Here is a 25,617-nt window from a genome sequence, read left to right as displayed (position 1 = left end):
AGCTGATGCGTGCCTTCCTCCCCCGTCTTTTTGTTAGGATGTGGCAGGTCGACATGTTGTCATGCCAAGAGGACAGGGAAAATGAGGAGGGCCTGAGATAATTGCCCAGAGGGCCGTATCCAGCCCCCAGGGATTAGTTTGTCCATGCCTAGTTTAGGGCTTTAGAGGCTAAAGCCAACTATTTTGAGTTGGTACATGATCCATGGAAGACATGCTACGTGTTTTTCTTCTTTATGAGGAAACAATTCTTTATTTTGCATGAAAGTTGCAACTATTACCAGGTCAGATAAATCAGGGATTAAGATTCTCTTCAGAATGCATCAAGTGCCTGCCCTATATTCTGAAGACACTTTAGGGAAAGGATACTACATAGCCAACCTTCATTTACAGATACTGATATTGTAATTGGTTTCGATCGTCCATTTATTTTTTCTGCTTTTTTCTTCAATAAACGTTCAGTCTCCATCTTCTCTGTCTCTTGCCTTTTCACTTTTCTTTTTTTCTCCTTTTGTGTATTGAATATTCCCCCCTGTTTCTACAATCTGTTCATTTCAATTGCCTCCTTACTTTAAAATGTTTACCATACATTTGTTTTGGGAGTGGAGAATGTTTGAGTCCTTATATGTATGTACTGTAGAAAAAAATCTCTCATGGGCAAAAACTGTTCTTAAGACTGAAACACCACCTTGAAAAAATATTTTACAGCATAATCATATATACTCCCCCTTCCAATTGTAATCCTTTGTACTTTCTTGAGTATCATCATATTACTTCTTGCTCTGTTTCTTTAAATGAATTTATATAAGAATACAAAAAAAAAACTTGTTTAAATTGCTGCCTTTATAAACTATAGGTTGCTGCAGAATCTGCAGCCCAAAGACATGGCAGTGCAATCTTTAGTTCCCATGTTTCAGATAAACATTAAGGGAGCCTCCATTACAAAATAGGTAACATTATGACTACTCCATATCTTTTAGAAAACTATACTGTATTTTTTTACTTAGCCATCTTAACATGTTTCTCACTATGATCACCTTTCAAAAATATAAACAGAAAAGGTGTGACCATATAGATTACACATGGACAGACTTAGTATTTAATAGAATGCCTATATATCAGGCATGGGCAAACTTTATCCCTCCAAGTGTTTTGGACTTCAACTCCCACAATTCCTAACAGCCTACTGGGAGTTGGAGTCCAAAACACCTGGCGGGCCAAAGTTTGCCCATGCCTGATATAGATGGAGAATGTGTGCCCCTACCCATGTTGCTGGATTGCATCTTTCATCATCCTGCTGTCTAGGACTAAAGGGAACTGATTTCTTAATACCATCTGAAAGCTTACATATTTTCCACCTCTTCTTACAGATCTGTGCATTCTAAAAGAAACGTATAAAAATAAATGATTTGTTTCTAGTTTATAATACATCCTTGTTAGCTAGAGATAAATCTTTTAACAGTGGAACAGCTACAAAGTCAGCAGAAAGATATCAGTTAAAGAGCCATGTTAAAACCTTCATTTGTTATTGGTGTCATTGGACAGTCTTTAGCTGTCTTTTATACCCACATTCTAAGTTTCGGTTGCCCAATCATCATAAACTCTAAAACATGGAGACCTAGATTTTCTATACATGTGACTCTTGTTCCATTTTTGTGTGTCAGGGATGACTTGAGAAACTGCAAGTCGCTTCTGATATGAAAGAATTAGCCGTCTGTAAGGACGTTGCCCAGGGAATGCCTAGATGTTTTACCATCCTGTGGGAAGCTTCTCTCATGTACCCACATGAGAAGTTGCAGCTGACAGATGAGAGCTCACCCTGCTCTCTGGATTCGAACTGTGGATCTTTGGTCAGCAGTCCTGCAGGCACAAAGGTTTAACCCATTGCACCGCCAGGAGCTCCTCCCTGTTCCACAAAATGTACTGTATATGACCCCAGTCATTTCCTTCACTGTCGTCCCACTCCCATCCCCATCCCATAAAGAAACTTAGGATGCATAGATAATGTAGGTGGGAGTGCTGTGTTTCTGTCAATCAATGTGATGTGTGTCAGTTCAATTCTTATTTATACCCTTGAAAAGTTAGGCCTCTAAATTACTTCCTTAAAAAACCAAAATAATGCAAATGTGAAAATATTGAGAGATCTGCTTATTTTTAAAAAACCAGGAGAATGTAGGTACCTCTATATGTTTGTATTTGTCTATTCATTTATTTAATTATTTACATTCTTCCTTTCTCCCAACATTTGATCCAAGCTTTCAGTGCAAAGGTTAATATTTATTTATTTATTTACGACATTTATATGTCACCCTTCTCATCTCGAAGGGGACTCAGAGTGGATTACAAGAAGATAGATAGATAGATAGATACAATATATTATATTGTTATCATAGTATAATATCAGTATCAAATATTACTATATTGTACTATACCATTATGTTGTAATATAATTAGTACTATTACATGTAATATAAATATGTAATTATAATATCATATCATTATTAGGATTATATTGCATTACATTATAATATTATAAATATTATATGTATATACAATATATTATATTATATTATTAGAATAACACAGGAGACAAGGGGAAACTGTCTTCTGCCCCCCCCCCCCCCTTTCACTCTGGCCCAGAGCAGCAGTTGATGCAGGGGGGAGGGGCCCCCAACTGATAAAGAATTTCCATTTAAAACACTATTTGAAAATGCAGGTGAAAAGCCATTTTTAGACACAGATATGAAACTCAATTAAACAGTGCCCTCCCTCGATTAAAAGCTCAGCTTACCACATCATATTAAAAGCCCAAAGGCTCCTCAGCTAAAGGGATGAAACTATCCACTGAGAGGGTTCTCCTGTGTCCTCACCAGGCATGATCTAAGACAATGGTTCACGATCTATGAGTCCCCAGATGTTTTGGCCTTCAACTCTCAGAAATCCTAACAGCTGGTAAACTGGCTGGGATTTCTGAGAGTTGTAGGCCAAAACACCTGGAGATCCACAGATTGAGAACCACTGATCTAAGAGCTTGGACAGGTTCATATAACGCAGTAGTTCCCAACCTTTGGTCCTCCAGGTGTTTAGGACTTCAGCACCCATAATACCTAACAGCTGGTAAAATGTCTGGGATTTCTGGGAGTTGTCCAAAACTCTCTCTGGAAGACCAAAGGTTGGGAACCACTGATATGGGGAGACAGGTTTTATCAAATAGTCTGGCCCCAAGACATGTTTTCTAGTAATAAAATCAGTAGTGAAGGGTGATAGGACTTACAGATTTCCTGTTGTATAATGTTGAAACATCATGCAAAACATTTAAGTGTATTCAGTCCATTGTCTTTATCATGAGGTTATAGATCTGCCATGTCATAAAAAAGAACACGACATTCAAATTACATTATAATAGCTTTCCAAAAACCTGTATAATGTAAAATATTTAAATTATATTTAAAGAAGATGTACAGCATAATATCTGAAGAGATCAAAATAACCAACATAACCTAGATTTTGACCTAGAAATTATAATGCATACCAGAAACAGCAACAGCAATGCAGTGATGTTGCAGAGAGGAACAGTAACCTGTATATATTTAAATATAAAACGTAAACATATATCCCATCCAATCCCTTTGATGAAGTTGTCTCACTGCTTTCTTTAAACTCGGGATTTAAATCTGCATCAAAACAAATCTTGAGTATAGAGTGCTCTTAGACTGATTGTTTTTAATTGTGTTGCATGTGTTATGCTTTTTTAAAAAACTATGTCTTCTATTACCTACTCAAGGATGAATTCACAGGTATAGTAAAACATATTTTATGTATTTAGCAAGCTTTGTGCAAATAATAGTGTGCTTTGCAATCATACAACCAGAATATGAAATCACTATTATTTAGTTAGTTATAGAGCTGATGTAGTTTGTAGTGTTAACCTTTAGCAGTCAGTTCCAGACTGTATTTGTAGCATGTCAACTTTCAATCATTCTTCCTTGAAAAACTTAGAAATACAGAATCATAAAATTATAGTGTTAGAAATGTTCCAAAGGTAGTTCAGTGTAGCTTTCTGTCAATGCTTAAATACACAGCAAAATCCTCCCTGACAGGTTGCCTTCTGACCTCTGTTTAAAAACATCCAAATACTTTTCTTCCAACAGTTTCTTCCTGTACAGAAATATTTGAAGTTTATATTTATTGACCATTTTCCATTATGGATATGAGTATGATTTTTTAAACTTACATTTCTTCTGTTATTTTATTATTTTTATGTGAAGTTTTAAATATATGGGAAGCTGCGATTTATCAAGGTGTGCCAGTATTTAAGGAAGTTGGTTTGGAAGACAAAAGATTTCTTGTAACAGCAGTGGGCCACATCACACTAGAGAAAAAAATCCAGTTAAAATCTAGTTTCTCACTCCTACAGAATTCTGGGTTTTGTAGTTTAGGGAGGAGCATTTAACAGTCTCACTAAACTGCAAACACCAGAATTGTGCAGGAGGCAGAAACCGGATTTTAAATAGATTTTTTCTTTAGTGTGATGAAGTAGAAAGTTGTAATTTCTCATTGTTTTCCTGCCCAAGACAAGCTGAAGGAGTTTTGCAGTAGAGCCGAGGTTTCATATGTGTGCCTTTATAGACATAACAACGGCCTTTCTAATCCTAACTTAAAAGACATGGGCATTTTTTTTACATAGAAACTATTTAATTTTTTGAGGACCTGTAATCTTATCTCTATGGGACTTGAAGTTTAAAAATTCAAATAAAAAACACACAGATTTTAGGAAATAGTTTTTTTTAATAGCATGCTTTTAGTCTTGCTTGATATCATTTTAATGAGTTCATAAGTAACAGTTGGCCCCATGGTGGTGCAGCAGATTAAACCGCTGAGCTGCTGAACTTGCTGTTTGAAAGGTTGGCAGATTGAATCCTGGGAGCAGGTGAGCTCCTGCTGTTAACCCCAGCTTCTGCCAACCTAGCAGTTTGAAAACATGCAAATGTGAGCAGATCAATAGGTACCGCTTTGGCAAAAAGATGCTCCAAGCAATCATGACGGTCAAAACAACCAGGAGGTATCTACGAACAACGCAGGCTCCTCAACTTGAAAATTGAGAAGAGCACCTACCTCCAGAGTCAGACATGACTAGACTTAATCTCAAAGGGAAACCTTTATCTTTACTTAAGTAGCATTTGAATATCCAAATTCCCACTGGGGAGACATTTTACTAAACAGTGTAAGTCCTGGTGATGCTTGAAACAAATGATGGGATTAGAACCATTTCACTTTGGAGTGAGATCTCTGTTCTGACTGTTCCTTTGGTCTCTTAACTCCTCAGGTTCTGCCACTTTGCACCACTGGCAGCAGCTTGCCCAGCCTCACCTGGGAGGCATTCTAGACCCAAGGCCAGGGGTTGTTACTAAGGGCTTCCGGACTCTGGACGTTGACCTGGATGAAGTATACTGCCTTAATGATTTTGAAGAAGATGAGTCAGGTGACATTGCATACAAGGGCCTAGCTACCTCGACGCCGATTCAGCACACTGAGACCTCAGGTGAGAGGTCCCAAGCACAAGTGACTGTTTCAGACAGCGAGAATTACCCAAGTCGCTCTCAGGCTTTTCCAGAGGAGATGCAGGAACCCGCGACTGACGATGATGAGGGGTCTGGTGAGGGAACCTCATTAAGTCCAGCACAACTGCCATGTTTTCAGGATGTTGATTATTGGGCCATTCTCACCTCTCTCCAGAGCAGCATCCACGGTGTTGCTTCGTGTGTAGCTTCTGCACGATAGTGCACACAAGAATTAACACAAGCCCATTTCAGAACTGTTACATCTAACACAATCATGGCTATATCTATATATATATTTTTAAAAATGCATGATTCATTCCCTCCACCCTCACCTCACTTTGATAAGAGAAGGCTGCTAAAAGAATGTGGTTTGTTTAGGTCCTGGGAGAAAAGCCATGTTTTTATACTGATTTTGTGTCTATGCACTTGTGTTATTGTTATAGCAAAATTATATTTTCCGTTGAAGCAGAATTTGGGCTATTGTGCTTGTATTTATTCAGAACTGGAGGTGGTAAACAGATCTTGTGACCAAACACAAGTACTCTCTCACCCTCTTTAGGACCAACCTATTACAGTAAATAATTTTCACAGTTGTATTTAATTGCAGTTGCAGCCCTAATCTAGATTTTGGATTACAATATAGGATGACCTTGGGATTTTTTAAAGCTCTTTCCTCTAAAGTTGTAACATACAAATCCTTTCATTGAAGCTGCTATTTACCTGGGTGTGCCAATATTTAAGGAAGTTGGGTTTAGAAAAGAAAAGATTTATTGTGTTGTTAAAGACTCTCATTGCCGGAATCACTGGGTTGCTCGGAATCAACGGGTTGTTGTGAGTTCTCCGAGCTGTATGGCCATATTCCAGAAGCATTCTCTCTTGACGTTTTGCCCACATCTATGGCAAGTATCCTCAGAGGTTGTGAGGTCTATTGGAAACTTCAGGAGAGAATGCTTCTGAACATGGCCATATAGTCCAGCAACCCAAAAGATTTCTTGTGATGGCAAAGTTGTAATTTGATATGAAAATGCATATGTTACATTCAACTGCAAAGGAGATGAAACCTCTGCCTATTCCAAAGCTTAGAGCCCTTCCAGACAGTACCCCCCCCCCCCCCCGCGTGATTTTCTGGCACGTCATTTCTACGAGCCAGGAGAGCTGGCCAAAGCCTTTAATGGGAGACTGGGTAAATTTTCGTTACTTTTCTAAGGAGTCTGGGGGCTTCAGCAGAGAGGGTAGGGCCTCCAGATGTTCTCGCAGGCCAGTCCCGCAAGAGCATCTGGATACCCACCCCAAAAAGTGCACGTTTTCTGGGGTGGGTGTGGACAGAACCCCAGGAAAATCCGTGTTTTTAAACACGGATTCTCCGGGGATAAAGGCCTTTCTGGATCTGCCCTTAGTGTAATATAGGGTACTTCCTTTAGAGTTCTCTGCAATTCATGGAGACTACCCAATATCCTTACTTATGTGGGTATGTCACCCAGAGCAAAGACTTTGCAAGGCAGTGAGGCACACATAGTCAACTTGTGACCTTCCATAATTTGTTGGACTGCACCCAACATTACATTTGGCAAGCATAGCCAGTGGTGATGAGTGAGAGAATTGCAGTCAACAACTTCTAAAGAAAGACATATCATCCAATTGTGTGATGAGGTCATTTATCTCTTGCAAGGATATATGTGAAAATCTGCCAGATTCTTAGTGGTACAGTGCTCCCTCTTGCAGTAAAAGAATGAAAGTGCACTGTAAATTGTTATTTCCCAGACTGTCTACTGCATGAAGCATTAGACAGATCTCTATCTTAGTCCCACCCTATTTCTATGTCATACTGATATTTGTGTTGGAAAGCAACATGTTATTCTCCAAATGTCTTGAACTACAACTCCCATATGAGAGAAATAATGGGTTTTATAACCTAAAAATATATGGGGTATTTTTAAAGATACATTTAAGGCTTTTTGTTCATAAAATTGGGAAGTGCACTCTCTAGGACAGTGTTTTCCAAGCTCTGGTATTTTGAACTCTATGTCCCAGAATCCCCGTCCATTTTCCAAGGCAACTGTGGCTCCTGGAAGTTGAAGTCCAAAACATCTGGAGGACTAGAGTTTGGGAATCGCTGCTCTAGGGCAGTGGTTTTCAACCTGTGTCCTCCCAGATTTTTTGCCCTCCAACTCCCTGAAATCCTAACAGCTGCTAAACTGGCTGGGATTTCTAGGAGTTGTACGCCAAAACATCTGGAAACCCATAGGTTGAGAACCACTGCTCTAGGGATTACCAAAGTGTGCTGTCCAAATTGCTGGGGGGAAGCTGTCGTTTTTGATATATTGCATTCTGTGTGTCTGATTGATCCCAAAAAAAGATGGGCCGGAAGTTATATTTCCACTTCTGATCCTATTAGTGTTTTTCAGATGTTTTCCTTGGGACCAATTCACATTTATCCACTCATATGATAGGCTTGAGAACATCACAAGAGCAGAGTGATGATCCCATGACAAGTTAGTTATGTACATTCTGTTGGAATTCAAAATGAATTTTAAGTGCGTTGCCTGTACGTAATATTTCGTTTTGGTCCATTTGAGTCCAGTGATACAAAAGTGAATGAAGGTGGAGGTCCTATTATTTTTTACATAACAGGATTGTGATTGGTAAGTTACAAGAATTTGTTGGACTGCACCCATCTTTGGTGACTGGTGAAGAGGATAATCCTTTTGTATACATTTAGGTTTTGTTGTATATTTATTGTATCTTCTTGCAATTGAAAGAACCGTCCTTTTATAGTTTACTCCACCCAAAAGGTTGAGATTTTTGTGCCCTTTTGCATAGAAATGCCTCATCTCAGCCTTCATGCGTGTACTTCTCGGATCATTTACAGGAGGCTCACTCTTTTCTATTATGTTCAAAGGACAGAGGATGCTACAGTCGTGTGAAAAGCTTCGCTGTTGACCACTGGAGATGCTGTTTGCCCAGGTTTTCCCTAGTGCTGTCTTTCAGGATCAGTCCTTTTGATTTCTCAAAATTGGTTTCTCTTTGATTACTCCTCATTCTGGGCTCAATTGCTACTTTTAGCAGCCTTTTCCTATCTTGCATATTCATTCATAGCAGTGAGTTGTTTTTCATTTTCTTACTGCTTCTGGAATACTAATATAATTCTCTGAGAAAACAAAATTGGTAGAAGGGGTTCTGCAGATTGGGATTAACTATATTCCTTAGCGAGAACAATCACCTAAATTCAGATTTTCACTGCATTTGTCTGTTTTTATTTGTCAGCTAGCACTGAGCTGTTCTACCTTATCTTGATTTATGTCTCAACTTTCAATATATCTTTCTCCATATAATATATTTTTCTATATTGGTTATTTGACATTTTATCAACCATTTTAACTTTCTGCTTATGCTTCATGATGTGCAGAGAATCATGATTGCTAGGCCCTGCCCAACCACTCCTTAAGTATTAACTCATGTACATTGCTTACACTGAACTCTGAAGCATCAGCAGCAACATTTCTAGAGGTGATGTAGAGATTTTTTAAAACATTGTACTGTTAATTGTTGTGTTAACCAATAATGCAATATTTAACACTGTGTGGTGGATCGTTTTTTAGTTGGGGAGAACTAGCTCCACTTCAAGTCACTTTTCACCTGCATAAGCACTTTTACATACGTAGCTCTTTCATATATAAACACTGCATGGCTACACATGAGCCATATTAATTATTTTGTTTTGTTTGCCTCCAATGTCGAGGAAATGTAGACACAGCAAATGAAAAACATTGTATGTTTCTCAGCCTCTTGGGAACTTTAGAGTGGCATTTGGGTGTGATGTATCTGTCCAAAGTAATGTTTTGTGGATGCTTAAATGTTAGATGAATGAAGATAAATATTCACAGGAAACTCACCAGCATGTTCTTGTGCATGTCTTAACTAGAGTGATTTGTAAAGACTTGTTACTAAATAAGAGCACCTATGCAATCATGATATCTTCACAATAGTACTTAACTTTGGATCATTTCTTGGTGATCATTTTGGATGCATGGCCTCTGATTTCCTGAATTATGTTGCAACAAAAGGGCTATCCATAAAGTATGTCATATGTCAGAAGGGAGATGAGTAACCCTATAACAGTAACCCTATGATACAGACTGTCAAGAAAGTGGTCTTGTTTCAGTATAGTGGTGTCCTCATGCAGTTGTTTCCTTGTTAGAATCAAGAAAACGACAGGTACATTTCTCTGCTGCTACTTTGCCTGTTTCCTTTAAGTATAAACTTCCATTCCATATTATTTTGGACTTGTACTTAGTCCACGTTATCATTGTCTAATCTGAACATGCCAGGACATTGATAAATAATAATAGAACACTACACACTCTTCAATGCCCCCTTGGTGGCACAGTGGTTAAACCACTAAGCTTCTGAAATTACTGACTGTTAGGTTGGTGGTTCAAATCCAGGGTGCAGGGCGAGCTCTCAATGTTAGGCCCAGCTTCTGCCAACCTAGCAGTTCGTAAACATGCAGATGTGAGTAGAGCAATAGGTACCGTCTCGGCAGGAAGCTAGCTGTTGTCTACGGACAACGCCGGCTCTTCGACTTAGAAATGGAGATGAGAGCACCACCCCTCAGAGTTGGACACAACTAGACTTAATGTCAAGGGGAATTCCTTACCTTTTTACACACCCTTTGGCATGTTTGTTTTCTTCTTAAACTTCACAAAATACATATACTTATTCATGTATAAGTGAGTTTTGGAAAGGCATGACCTTTTATAGATCATAACCTTTTGGGAAACCAGAAATCTCCATAGCCTTTTGGAAGCATGACCCTTTTTGGAGATTAATTGGCATTCAGACTATTTGGAATTATCACAGCACTCTTGTAGAGTATGATCTTCCTGAGAAAAGTTAAACATTCATTTGAGTGAATCTTCCCCTTAGTAATAAATATCCACTAGTATTCATGCAAAGCAAATTAGGCTTCTCAGTTGTTAGACTGATATACAGTACCTGGTTATCTCTTTGAACTGTTAGGAACAAAGATATGCCAATGCACAAAATATGTAGCAGATCTTCAGAAGTGTTATTTCAGTTGCTCAAAAACATCCACTCTCCCATAAAATATATTGCTTATAAATCATGCTCTTAAGAGTTCATAAATAAGTAGTTGATTTACTTACAAACTTCATGCATTGAGCATACAGGTACAGTGCTTGTTGGATGAGAGTTTAAACAGCAAAGCATTCTCTTTCAGTCTCTTCTTTATTGTGAACAGACTGACACTCTCTAACACATTTCTGAATATTAACTCAATACACACCGCAGCATACTGACACTGACTTTACTTCTAAACTGTACTGTACTGCTTCTGGTGCAAAACTGACTTTTAAAATGGAGTCTCAGTCTGAATAGTCCCAAATCTGGTCACATGGTCTGTAGTCCCTCCCACAACCTCAAACAACATAGAGTTAAGGAAAAACTACTTAGCAAAATATGCCTACAATATACTAAGCAGTCTGAGTTCTATACATAACAAATAACTAGTATAGGAGTCTTGTAGAAGGTTATGATTTCCAACAGTGAACACATAGATTGCATTAAAATGTAGGATGGATTTCAGGCAATTTTCAGTAGCATGACATACATTATGGTCAGTTCAAGTTTGCATTCTGCAGCTGCACTTATGGCAATTTCTAAATACAAATTAAGGATTTTAAAAATAAAATATAGTAAGACTCTTAAAATCTGTGATGCCAACAGCTAAATGTCTTGCTGCAGTATCACAAGGTATTACACTTCTGTTTCCTTTCTAGTGTTTCAGAATATTTTATGCAGAAATGTCGCAGAATTGCTATCTTGTGTAGCTGCAGAAATTCATTGGGGGGGAAAGGGGAGAGGCGACAAAATGTCACAGATGGGATAGTAGTGGATCCAAAATGGTTACTTGTGATCTCTGGTTACAAAAGAAAACTGTATCCTAATGTACGTATCTCAAAATCTGCTGCTGTCTCTCTACTAGGATCCATTACTGAAACAAAAGGTGATGAGATAACTTTTGCAAGGATCAGTCTGGAGGAAGCTGAAATCCACCAACTAAAACATATGTATGTTTCTGTGTTTCCATTGTGTGTACTTGTCGCAATGGTATAATATCAACATTGATTAGGTGGTGTTAAAGGATAACGCTGGTATGAAAAGTAACCCCTCTCAACCAACCTTGTTGTGATGTTATCTTCCCAGATTTGACCATGAAAGAGTGTCAGCAATAACACTCTGCAATGTAAGAACTAATCCTTAAGTGGTTACTTACATTTGTTTTTAACATAATTGGATAATAATAATAATAATAATAATAATAATAATAATAATTTATGTATAGGTTGCCCTATCTCCCTGAGATGATTCAGGGTGGCTTCCAGCCAGAAAAGCAAACATTCAATGTCTTATTAAGAATTGGACTCCTTAATCTTTTAAGCATCAAGGGTTAAGCTCTATTTAGAATTCAATGATAGCTCTGTTGCAATTGAACACATGATGCCAGTGGTGTTAAAGAGCCAGGCTTGCCTTGTAGATACTGGTGTGTTGAAGAGCTCCGAGGTATAAGCAAATCGGAAATGTCCATTTCACCTTCCTTACACCGATCCTACATGAAGTACCTCATCACTTTTCCATCTGTTCGAGTACACAGTACTTTTCATTTTGTATTTAAATGCAAAGATTGTTCTATTTGTTTTAATGTAGTACATCATCCGGGGAAGTGCATGTCACAAACCAACTCCACCTTCACCTTCACTACCTGCCGCATTCTGCACCCTTCAGATGAGCTCACACGAGTCACTCCAAGGTAAGGGGTTGTAGAGAGTTCTGGTGGATCCTTGCTGTGGACCAGCCAAAGAATAGACAAGGTGTAAAACACTGATATTTTACAATTGGAGTCATCTGGTGAAGGGCTAAGAAAGTACCTGAATTCACAAATACGATCACTACCTTCCCTTGCACATACATAAGAACTATATAAAGCCACCCGTGGAGTCTAGAAGCTATCTTTTTTACATTATCTGCAGCTGGTAAATATCAGAAATTAACAGTGTACCCTCAACACAAGTGATGTGCCTCTAATAATTTTTAAATTCAAAGGTTTAATTTTATAACTTCATACCATGTTCCGTAGTGAGGTCAGCGGGTATACATTGAAGCAAAGATACAATAGCTAGAAGATGTCCCTAGGGGAAAAATACTTGAAAAAATGCCAATATAATATTGAAGATAATTAAATAATTTGCAAAGATATAGGCAAGGTTGCCCATAGCTTGGAGAATTCCTAGTATTATCCAAGTATTGGTCTTCGAAGAAATGGTAAACATTCTGCCTCATAGATGTATTACAGTTCCTGTATATTAGAATATGCAAAATAGACATTCCTGAAGTTCCCTAAACCAGATGTGTTTCTATTTATTTATTTATTTATTTATTGGCCATACTTATACTCTGCCCTTCTGAACCCTAAAGAATGGCTTTACATACAGGCAACTATTCAGTGTTTGCATTCTGCAGCTGCACTTTGTGGCGATTTTATTATTATTATAAGTCATTATTTGAAATGAATTTGCAACTTCAGTAACTCAAACATACTCATATAATAACAGCAGACAGTACAGGGATGCTTTTAAACAACTTAATCAGCATGTTAGTTCACATATCTGGATAATATGTAAATAATTAATAAATTAGAAGATATCTTTTTCTAAAGTCCATTTTGAAAGATATGTTGCCGAGATGATGACTGAGAAAATTCAGAGTACCGTAATTGTAATGTGGAATAATGTATATGATTGAAGAAAAAAATTGAAAATAGTTTTATAAAAATATTCAGGAGATATCCGTAGAAATATGTAACAGACCCAGCAATAGGAGCATCACATTAAAATATTTTAAAGTTTAAAGAATTCATGTTCAATTACTTTGAATATTACTCTGAATATTTGGAGACACTGAATGCATTAATAGCAAATATTAAACTATGGTGGCTTTGTAGCCAAAATAGGGGTTCTGCAAAACAGCAAGAAAATATAAATATGTTTGGGATACGTCAAGATTTGCAGGGTGTAGCAATAAATAGGGGAAAAAGCTACGGGAATTAAAAACAAGCAAGAAAGCCCTATGAGAATTTAGTAGCCACAGATTGCTGACCAGCTTTGAGCAAGAAGTTAATAGATGGAAGAAGGGAAATGATTGGAAAATCTTGAAAGAAAACACTGTTCACAGACTGAATATTGAATGAGTGCACCTTCTAGCATTTTATCCTAGGTCTTCCACTAGTTCTGGGGCGTGATTATTTGAATGTCTTCCTAGGATGCACCTACACTGTAGAATTAATGCAGTTTGACACCACTTTAATGGCCATGGCTCAATGCTGTGGAATCCTGGGAGTTGTAGTTTGATGAGGCACCATTAAACAGAGGAGGTTAAAAACCTTTCAAAACTACAGCTACCATGATTCCATGGCATTAAACTAATGCCATTAAAGGGGTATCAACCTACATGAATTCTACAGTGTAAATACACCATTACTTTTACCAAAGAAATTAAGGAAAGAATAATACAACCCATGAGTACCATATGTACTTGAGTATAAGCTGACCCGAATATAAGCTGAGGCACACAATTTTACCACAAAAACTGGGCAAACTTATTGACTCGTGTATAAGCCAAGGGTAGGAAACACAGCAGCTACTGGTAAATTAAAAAAAAAGGAATAAAATAAAATTACATTAATTGAGGCATCAGTAGGAGAAATGTTTTTGAATATTTACCTAATTTAAGATAAGACTGCCCAATTCTGATTAAACCACTATTCTAACCTTCTTCAATGTAAGTCTGCTTACATATCCTTCCAATAATAATAATAGAGTAAAATAATAAATGTAATAATAACAACAACAGAGTAAAATAATAAATGTAATACAAAACAATAGTAAATGGGGTGAAATAATAGATGTAATACTAATAATAATAAATAGAGTAGAAGAATAAATGTAATAATAATAATAATAATAAATGCGGAAAAATAATAAATGTAATAAGCAGCCTGGCTTGACTTGAGTATAAACTGAGGGAGGCTTTTTCAGCCCCCAAAAAGGGCTGAAAAACACGGCTTATATTCAAGTATATATGGTAAGTGTGCTTCATACTTGAGGGAAGTCTCTCCCATGCACATACCCACTCTCTCTCACAGACACATTCACTCTTATATAATGTGTTTGGTTTTCTACATTCCTGTTCCCCCGTTGTCCTTTTCTCTCCCTAGCAGCATCCAAAAAATAGTCATTGATTTTACTATGTGAAGCACTGGCAACTGTTGAACCTCTGGTAGGGATCCCTATTGCTTAAATACAAATGTACTTTGTGTCTTGTCAAACTCTGTGTACAATGCAGTTGTTACTAAACTCATTACTATACCCAGATAACTGTACTTGGCTCTAGCAGATGGTCCTGAGCTTTGCTTCTTTCATATTCATTGTTGATCGAGAACCAGTGATATCAATGTAAGGAAATTGGAAGATCTCCTTAAACTATGAATGATGCTTCTTCACAGGTCATGTGAGGAAGACGATGAATCTGCTTTATGTCACCTTATGCTGAGAGGAGATGTAGGGCAGACATTATGACCAGCGTGACAGGGGGTGAGCACTGCTGCCAGCAACCTCTGTGCTGACAGAGTCATTTAGAAGGAATGCTAGTGTTTGTGATACCAGCTAATTCAAAGACTTCTTACCAATCCCATTCCTACTTTCCATTCTAACCTAACATCCTAACACGAGGTGACCTTCTAACAAAATTCTAAAATTCCATATAGTAAAGTGCTGAGTTTTTAAACTCTAACATTAATCTGGAGACAAGAGACTTGGGGTGGTGGAAGTTGACAATTCTTTTGGTTGTCAGATAAAATTTTGTCTCATTCTCCCACATACAAGGCCCTATCTGTTGATATAGTAAAGGAAATACAGTCAACTGAGAGAATATCTAGCATCATGTTTGCTATGTTCTTTGGAAATCAATGTAATATCGGTATACTTGGTGGAATTATTCTGAAATTGTCCTTTTTTTGTTTACATACAGACAAAAGCAATATTTATTTACTATTTGTTTATTTACTATATTTGTATGCCACCCTTCCCAACCCTCAGGTGACAAATATAAACTTTGTGCTACTTCAGAGGGAAGCATAAGAAAAAACACACAGAACCAGACAAAGAAGCATTATAACCTAAAATTGCTATTAATGTTATTATTATTGTATTGTCGAAGGCTTTCATGGCCGGAATCACTGGGTTGTTGTAGGTTTTTCCGGGCTATATGGCCATGTTCTGGAGGCAATTTTTCTCCTGACGTTTCGCCTGCATCTATGGCAAGCATCCTCAGAGGTAGTGAGGTCTGTTGGAAGTAGGAAAAATGGGTTTATATATCTGTGGAATGACCAGGGTGAGACAAAGTACTTTTGTCTGCTGGGGCTAGCTGTGAATGTTTCAGCTGATCACCTTGATTAGCATTCAATGGCTTGGAAGTGTCTGGGGGGGAATCTTTTGTTGAGAGTGATTTTATGTGCCTGTTTGTTTCCCCTCTGTTGTTTTGCTGTTGTAATTTTTGAGTTTTTTAATACTGGTAGCCAGATTTTGTTCATTTTCATGGTTTCTTCCTTTCTGTTGAAATTGTCCACATGCTTGTGGATTTCAATGGCTTCTCTGTGTAGTCTGACATGGTGGTTGTGAGAGTGGTCCAGCACTTCTGGAACCACTGACGGCATAGGGAAACTGATGAGGAAACACAGCATACAAACCACTTACAGACCCACCAAGAAAATCCAACAAATGCTATGTTCAGCAAAGGACAAGAGGGATCCCCTCGCCTCTGCAGGAGTTTACCATGCAGCTGTGGATAAGTCTACATAGGGACCACCAAACGCAGCGCCCAGACAAGCATCAAGGAACATGAAAGGCACTGCAAACTACTCCAACCAGAGAAATCAGCCATAGCAGAGCACCTGATGAACCAACCTGGGCACAGCATATTATTTGAGAACAAGTGCTGGACCACTCTCACAATGCTAATCAAGGTGATCAGCTGAAACATTCACACCTAGCCCCAGCAGACAAAAGTCCTTTGTCTCACCCTGGTCATTCCACAGATATATAAACCCATTTTTTACTACTTTACTATTTTTACTACAGACCTCACTACCTCTGAGGATGCTTGCCATAGATGCAGGCGAAACGTCAGGAGAAAAATTGCCTCCAGAACATGGCCATATAGCCCAGAAAAACCTACAACAACCCAGTTATTATTATTTTGACAAATGCATAGGGCTGAAACTATTGGTTAGTCCCATTTAAAGTAGACCAGTTGAATTATTTGAGTCAACTCATAGGTAAGCTCAATTGATTCATCCGGTCTACTTTAGTTGGGGTAGGATTTTGTTTTAAAAAGACAATGCAGATACGGGGAAGCTAAGTGTTCATGCCTTTTATTAAGTGCCTATACAATAAAATCTATCTAAATCTGTTTTAAATTTAGCTAATATTAATGTAGTTATCTTTTTCATGTCTCAGATAATGCCATTTAGCATTGCCATCTTCTAGAACAGGGGTCCTCAAACTAAGGCCCAAGGGCCGGATACGGTCCTCCAAGGACATTTACCCGGCCCTCGCTCAGGTTCAACCTAAGTCTGAAACGACTTGAGAGCACACAACAACAACAACCATCCTATCTCATCAGCCAAAAGCAGGCCCATACTTCCCACTGAAATACTAATAGGTTTATATTTGTTAAAATTGTTCTTGATTTTATTTATTGTATTGTTTCTAAGGTTTTTTGCACTACAAGTAAGATATATGCAGTGTGCTTAGGAATTCATTCATGCTTTTTTCAAATTATAATCCGGCCCTCCAACAGTTTGAGGGATTGTGACTTGGCCCTCTGTTTAAAAAGTTTGAGAACCCCTGTTCTAGAAAATGAGACATACAGCTAGTATGATTCAGTTCTTCACCACAGCTTATCTTCATATTGACAATTTCATTCCCATTACAGTGACAACTTTTTGGAGCCACCAGCATTACAGAAATGTGGATGTTCATATATAGCAAAGATGGACACCTGGTAGTCCTCTAAATGTTGTGTGGTTCCACATACCCTTATCACTGCCTATGCTAGCTAGGGCTGGTAACTGTAGACCATTGGAATCTGAAGGACCACAAGAACCTTCCCACAGCCTACAGAAAACCATATGGAGATGTTTATTCAGGCAAATAAATTCTCCATCAATAAAGGGTGGAAACTACTCACCTTACAGCAAGAGTGGAGGGCAAGAATATTTTTTGTAGCTATGAGACTCCCCACTTCCAAAACTTGCACACACTGAGCCTTGCATTATCAACATTTAACAATAAAGAGCTACATGGAAAATAGATATGAAATGAAAAAGTTACTCTGCTAATGCATCACTAAACATTTCCAGATAATAGTATATTTTCAACTCCGACATGCCTTCTATAAAATGCAGGTGCTTCTTCCATGCATTTTAGTACAGTATCTGAATTTTATGTACAGGTTTGAGGTCTACTTCTTTCTGGAAATCTTTACTGGCTGCTTGTGTCCAACACACAATAAAAGTAAGCTGGGATTTCCTGGAAAGAATTTCAGTCTCTGCCATGACATGGAATCATAGAGTTAGAAGAGACCACAAGGACCATGAAGTCCAACCTCTCCCCCCCCCCCCCCCCGCTGTTTGTTGTTGTCGACATTTTACACTGTGCCAAACATTTAAAACTAAGGAGGCATTTCAGATTCCTTTGAAAAAGGGAATAAAATGTAAAAACCCAGTTCCTTAGAGATGAACTTGCACAAGGTGATGCAAGCACACACACATTCCTCTTCCTTGATTTTGTGAATCTCAGAAACTAACCATATTTTTAAAAATTGCACCAGTTTGTAATGATTTGTTATGCATTTAGTGTTGTCGCTATGTATTTATTGAAAGTAAATCAAGTGATTTAGAAAGCAAATGAAATGGCTATTAATTTAATCCCATGAATCCAAAATTTGTTATATTGCCAAAATTGAAAATTCTATACTTTCCTTTTTCTTCCACTAACTGTCTCCTGAGTTGTGTCATCGTGATGACATGAGCTCCTTCTCCTGTTGGCCTACCCCACCACTCCTGCTTTAAAATAGAGAGTGATGGTCTGCAGACCAATGCTGATCCTGTGGACCAATGCTGATGCTGTTGGCTGCTAGTCTTCAGCATATGTCTAAGAAATAAACAATTATAGCCAATGGGCACAAAAATGGCACTGGTCACTGGATGCATTGGGGAAACACTCTGCTCGTATGCCATAGGAAGCACTGCTTTTTAGTATCATCAGTCAAACCTAGTTGTACAAACAAATGGAACCATAATTCTATATTACAAGAGAGTGTATGGTAAAATCACTCTCTTATGCAATGGGTCCTTGGTATTTGCTGGGTATTTGGTTCCAGGGCTCACCATGGATATCAAAGTTCTTGGATGATATGGTGTCCCTTATAGAAAATGGCAAATTCAGTATTTGCTTTTTCGAATTTTAAACTATTTTCAAACTGTGGGTGGTTTAATACTGTTTGAATGACTAAAGATGCTTTCTTCAATGTCTGCATCTGAAGGTGTATCTGGAGTTTTGTTACTTGGTAGTCAACACAAACTAGCCTCTTCAGTTGATAGCCATTTGGAACCAGGTTTGTGAGTTGGTCAACACATTTCCCAGTTACTGTGAAGGTTTGTTTGGAAATATCTATGCAATCTGGAAAGACACCTAACCTTTCCTGAGACATATATATAGTATATGAAATATGCTGATGAAAATATATATTTTAGGCCACCTTTCACAAAGTGTGCAGGAACAGCTCCATATTTTTTTTCATAAGTACCAGGAGCCATGACATGCATAAATCCTACCGCAAAATTTCAGTCTTCAGAAACCCTTGCACTTTGGACTATATTTTCAACATATAAAGAACATTCATCCACAGAGTAGTTTCACAGTAATGGTTCCGCAGATATTCTTGTCATCATAATTGCTCTACATACAGGACAGGTGCCTGTATGAACCAACCTCTATGCTGCTTCTGCTAGTTTTTTGCTTCATAAACATAATGTTTGCCAATATATAGTGATGCTGTCTATAAACAAAGTGTTGTAGAGCAACTCGAACCTGGAAATCAGTTGCAGCATTGCTGCAGATTCAGTAGGTATCGCCATAGTAAAACGATGTATCATGAGGTTTCTCAACACCAGTTAGGATATTAAATAGCCTCAAAATACCTTGTGTTCCTGTTGTCACCACTGTAATCAAAATGGACAGTCAGCTAGAATGTCAGGAGCCCCCGGTGGCACAATGGATTAAACCCTTGTGCTGACAGGCCTGCTAACCGAAAGGTCGGCGGTTCAAATCCAGGAAATGGGTGAACTCCCATCTGTCAGCTCCAGCTTCCCATTAGAGAAGCCCTCCCACAGGATGGTAAAACATCCAGATGTCCCCTGAGCAATGTCCTTGTAGACGGTCAAGTCTCTCACACCAGAAGCGACTTGCAGTTTCTCAAGTCGCTCCTGACATGGAAAAAAAAAAGGTCCGAATGTCAACCAGTCTACACTTGAAAAGGAAGAATCAGCCATTAGGGTGGAATGTGTGTAATTAATAAAATTAATAGAATTGTGAAAAATATTTAAATCTGCATGCATTTTAGTGTGCACATTGCCTGTCCTGCATTATTTTAATGGCATTGAGTTTTGATTGATGTTTTCTGATCCGTTGCTTGGAGTTTGCTTGGGGGAGATGGGAAGTCAGGAGATTCATAGTTTCTTTGTGAGTTGAGATGAATGCTCATCAAGCATGACAAGTGTGAGTCGCCAACATAACATTATTATGGAGTGAAAGGCCCTCTGTTCAGAATTTCCCCTAATAATACTCAACCTTCTTTTGGAGGGATAGATATCAGGTGCTTTCAAGATCAGTTGTGACGCTTCTGGTTTCTATATGCACATTTGATTTAATTGTAGGATTGATGAAAGAAACCACCATAATAGAAATTACAAGCTTTTTCACAGGTGTTGTTATCTTGTTGTACACAGATCATGGTTACAGCATGCAACTCAGCAACTGTAGTGACTCACTTGTAATTGTAGTATTCCCTCTCATTTAGGTAAAACTTATATTTTATTTGGGACATGATTAGAGAACCTCTGCATTGAAATCACCAGGGTGTTCTTTTTCTTTTTTATTATCCAGGTGTTAAGGACAAGTATAGCTATTATATTAGCTCAGTGGTTCTCAACGTGTGGGTCCCCAGATGGCCTTCAACTCCTAGAAATCCTAACAGCTGGTAAACTGGCTAGGATTTCTGGGAGTTGTAGGCCAAAACACCTAGGGACCCACAGGTTGATAACCACTGTATTAGCTCCTGATAAAATAGAAGCATGGTGGTTCAGCCATGTTTTTGTATCCTTTTAGGTTATTTATAAAGAGCTGTAGTATTATTAATCTGTTAAATATTTATCATTTCTATCAAATGCTCCTTCTACCCAATTTTTCCTATGGACCAAAGTCAAGTATCTTCATTCGCAGTGGGACTGTTGAAAAAACATTGCTCTGGCCACCTTAGGCAAACATGTTTGCTCAAGCTGATCAAAAAGGTATTCACAGCACATGTTCTCCAGGTAGCAGCTCACAAACATCCTAAATCAATGTTAACATTGGAAGATTCAGTGATTACCTTAACTCATCTTTTTGGTTTTTCCCTCCTTCCAGCCTTAGTGCAGCACCTACTCCAGCTTGTAGCAGCGTTGGCAATTTGAAAGGCACCCCAGTGGCTACCCCGTGCACACCTCGACGTCTGAGTTTAGTGGAATCTTCCACTAACCTTCGGGAGTCCACAACTACGATGAGCACATCCTTGGGGCTGGTGTGGCTACTCAAGGAACGTGGGATATCTGCGGCGGTGTACAACCCTCAGAGCTGGGACAGAGCTGGCAGAAGCTCCCTCCTGAGCACATACTCTCCCAAAATGTCTGCCATTCCTTCCACTCCTCCAAACTCACCTATGCAGACACCATCTTCTTCCCCGCCATCTTTTGAATTCAAATGCACGAGTCCTCCTTATGACAATTTCCTTGCTTCCAAACCAGCCAGCTCCATCCTGAAGGAGGTGAGAGACAAAAAGAGTATCAGGAACAGTGAAAGTCAGACTGATGTATCTGTCTCCAACCTTAACCTAGTGGACAAAGTAAAGAAGTATGGAATTGCCAAAATAGTTAGTTCAGGGCAACCACAAACTCCTTCAATAATGGATGAGCACGGACCTCGGCTTTGTGGGGCACAAAGGCCAGTTAAAGCATTTGTTCCTGGAGGCCTGATGCCAGAAGGCCTGCCCTTGGGTTGTCCTGCTGTAACACATCCTATTGGGAGCATTCAGTTGAACAGTGGCATTAGGAGGAATCGAAGCTTCCCAACAATGGTGGGTTCCAGCATGCAGATGAAAGGACCATCAACGTTAACACCTGGCATCCTAATGGGAGCTAAGCTTCCCAAACAGACGAGCTTACGATGAGTGACCTACCAATCACCCTCCTTCAGACATTTTTTAAAAAGAATATTCTTCCATTTGCTGTTGAGTTTAACAATTCAATTTTGTGCCTAATGGAGGGGGGAATGTGTAAACTTTGTACATGAATGTAAATATGTACCAGATGTATAATAAGTGAATCATGACATGGTTTTGACAATTTAACATGCTAACCTTTTGAAAGGCTGTATTGTTTTTCTTTGCACTGAAAAAAAAAGCAATCCTTGGTTGAAAAAAATGATGTGTTTTTTTCTAGTTAACTTAGCTTGACCTTGCACCTCCTCTGGAAGGGGTTAGCGATCATGCTATCAGAATTGTGGAATGCTAATGCACATAGTAACTTCCATGAACACAAAAAGACTTTGTTGTACATCAAAGCAGTAACTTAGCCTTTTGACCGTTTTATTTTGCCTTTGTTGAGGGCAGGGACTATCCCAGCTCATGGCTCATTTGCCTGACTTATTTAAACTTATTTTTTCCTTGACACAATACACTTGAAATAATTGTGTGTTGAGAATGATTGCTAAGCCTGCTCGATGCCTGGAAAGAGAACACACTTCTGCTGTTGCTTCTTGCACATCCATGTTCTGTGTTAATTTTATTTTCAATGCTGCACTAGAGTGTGGAAGGAAGAGCGCTTAAAATCGTGTTTTGTTCCAGACACTGAAAACAGATGCCTCTCAAAAACAAAACAGACTCCTTGGGATTGTGTCTTGCTCTGTAATGTTTTAACCACTTCTATCTTGGGAGCCAAAGTAATTGAAATAATGAATTGCAGACATGGTTAAAAATCTTAATTTAAACAAACATGCTATAAGATGTATCCTTGGACTCAGGGGTCCCCATATGTTTTGGCCTTCAACTCCCAGAAATTCTAACAGCTGGTAAATTGACTGGGATTTCTGGGAGTTTTAGGCCAAACCACATGGAGACCCACAGGTTAAGAACCACTGTCTTAGAGAATAATTTCAAATAATATTTAACATGGGTACTCAAGTGAAAAAGAATGAGATTTTCAGCTGCTTTTCATTTCTCCTCTTCCAATTTGAAGTGTTAAGAAGGATCCTGTGGGCTGTTTTCTAGACAGAGTTATAATATTTCTGTTTTAACTGGTCTTATCTCCGTTTCCATCGAACCCAAGTTGCATAGTTATATTACTAGCCAAAGATTGAATCTTATCTACCCTAACATCTTTGAAAGTATCTAGCATTTGGGCTTTTTCTTCACGACATAGAACAAACACTATATTGCGTGTAAACAATATGTGTTTACGTTTGTGGTCAGTTGAAACAAGCCAAGATCAAGCAGTAGCAGTAGTTTCAACATGGTGCATTCTGATGTAACAGGGAGCTCTGTTTCGTTTCACTTATCAAAATAGGAGAAGTTAGGTAAATGTTGAGCTCAGGACTCGTTGAAACATTGCTTAGCATTTTATCCAAAAACAGACGAATGTATAAAAACTTGAAACGATGCCTTTAAGGCACTGAGAGCAGATCGGAACAGAATATATAACTTGATACCTGCCAAATGTTCTGTACCACAACATGCTTAAGCTCTAGCCAGCATGGACAGTGGTTAAGGTAGTGGTTCTCAACCTGTGGGTCCCCAGATGTTTTGGCCTTCAACTCCCAGAAATCCTAACAGCTGATAAACTGGCTGGGATTTCTGGGAGTTGTAGGTCAAAACACCTGGGGACCCACAGATTGAGAACCACTTGGTTAAGATAATATCTGGAGGGTACCAGCTTTCCTAGTCCTGAAGAAAAAGAAGAAGAGGAGAAGGAACATAATGTACCATTGAGTTCTTCTGCGAAACCCTTTGAAATGAGTGGGAGTTGTACCAAGATGGCTGTCTACAACTTTGATTCATTTCAGCAGGGTCCAGGCAAGAGAACTTCTATGTGGAGTTATTTTTTTAGTTTTATTTTGGGAGCAGTATGGGTTGTGCGGTTGGCTGTTGCTGTTCTGGGCTAATCTGAAACCAAACCCACTTATTTATTTTGATGCCAGTATTGCACTACATGTAATTGCTGTGCATTGCCATTGTGCCAGACTGTTACTAAAATCGTTAGCACTGATAATTATTTGAACTAATGGAACTGTAGGGTTTTTTTTATAATAAGTGACAGATGAGTCTGTTTTCTTTAAATGAAGTAGCTAGCATTGATATAGTTGTGAACTTCCAAGAATGTTATGAAAAGATTAAGAGTGGAGATGAGCACATGCAGCACCCATTGCATGTGTTTTCGGTTTCTATTTATTCTACAAACATTTCAGCACATTTGCATTGGCTCTACTTGCCAACTGTATGTGTGCACTTGACTGCAAGTATGTAACTTTATCTTTTTATCTGAATGTATCTTAATACAAAATTAACCATTTTGAATAGTTTGAAAAAAAATCATGAATGTATTAGGACCTTTTGATGTACCCAGAGAAAATAATATCATTTGTGGAATAAAAAAAGGAGAACCAAAATATTAAATTGGAATATTGTTCTTTACTCTTCTTAAACAGTAAATAGCCAACCCTTATAAAATGAAACCATAGCGCGCTGGAAAATGGCAGTTATGTTTTCCTCACAAATGACTATCAATAAACCAATAAAGGTTCTGTTGTGGCTTATTTATATGTCCTGATTCTGTTTGTAAGCACAAATGTTGGCTTCTTCAAAGATCAGTTATGCCAGTTGGATTGCCAGAGTTGCCAGAGAACTTGGTTTTCTAGAAGTGGAACAGAATCTACAAACTACACCAGTACTCCTATGTCATTGCCCGCAGTGGTGCAATGGGTTAAACCCTTGTGCTGGCAGGACTGGAGGTTTGAATCCGGGGAGAGCACAGATGAGTTCCCTCTGTCAGCTCCAGCTCCTCATGTGGGGATATGAGAGATGCCTCCCACAAGAATGGTAAAACATCAAAACATCCAGGCATCACCTGGGCAACATCCTTGCAACAGCCAATTCTTACACCACAAGCGACTTGCAGTTTCTCAAGTTGCTCCTGACACGAAAAAAATTAAAATAACTTGACAGTTTTTGAGCTCAGTACCAAGACAAGATGTGACCTAGAGATTTTTAGATTGCAGCTCCCACAAGGTTCCGTCCTAGACCCTGATCTGTTCAATATCTTTATTAATGACTAGCTATCCCTTGCCACGCGTTGCTGTGGCCCAGTCTGGTGATCTGGAAAATAAAGTAAGGAGAAAATGTTGGTTTCTAATATATGTAATTTCTTTCTGCTTGTGAGTAAACAGTATTTCTTCTTGTTTCTTTGTCAGTGTTGATGTGGAGAGTGCCTGGTTTGTCTACTCTGGAATATGCAACATATAATAGTCCTTCTTTAAGGGTCTCTTTCAAATCTATGATACTATATCTGTGTATGTGAGTGTGAGAATCATATCTATCTATCTACATTTATGACTGG

The 25,617-nt window shown here is 38.5% G+C and overlaps 1 protein-coding gene across 9 annotated transcripts in view; it reads left to right on the top strand.

The window, feature by feature from the left end:
- TRAK1 (trafficking kinesin protein 1) overlaps positions 1-24,817 on the top strand; it is a 118,862-nt gene extending 94,045 nt beyond the window's left edge. For 5 of the 9 annotated variants that reach the window (XM_060781765.2, XM_060781760.2, XM_060781763.2 and 2 more), the window contains 3 exons: positions 5,324-5,653; positions 12,285-12,387; positions 21,380-24,817. In XM_060781765.2, coding sequence (XP_060637748.2) covers positions 5,324-5,653; positions 12,285-12,387; positions 21,380-22,178 — 1,232 coding nt within the window. In that variant the 3' untranslated portion in view covers positions 22,179-24,817. Of the gene's footprint in view, positions 1-5,323; positions 5,654-12,284; positions 12,388-15,138; positions 15,227-21,379 lie in introns of all 9 variants that reach the window. The other 4 variants (XM_060781767.2, XM_060781764.2, XM_060781762.2 and 1 more) reach the window with 2 other exon arrangements.
- The last annotated feature ends 800 nt before the right edge of the window (positions 24,818-25,617 follow it).

This window comes from Anolis sagrei, chromosome 6 (genome assembly GCF_037176765.1).
Source record: "Anolis sagrei isolate rAnoSag1 chromosome 6, rAnoSag1.mat, whole genome shotgun sequence".
Classification (NCBI taxonomy): Eukaryota; Metazoa; Chordata; class Lepidosauria; order Squamata; family Dactyloidae; genus Anolis; species Anolis sagrei.
This window is presented reverse-complemented; position numbering and strand designations above follow the sequence as displayed.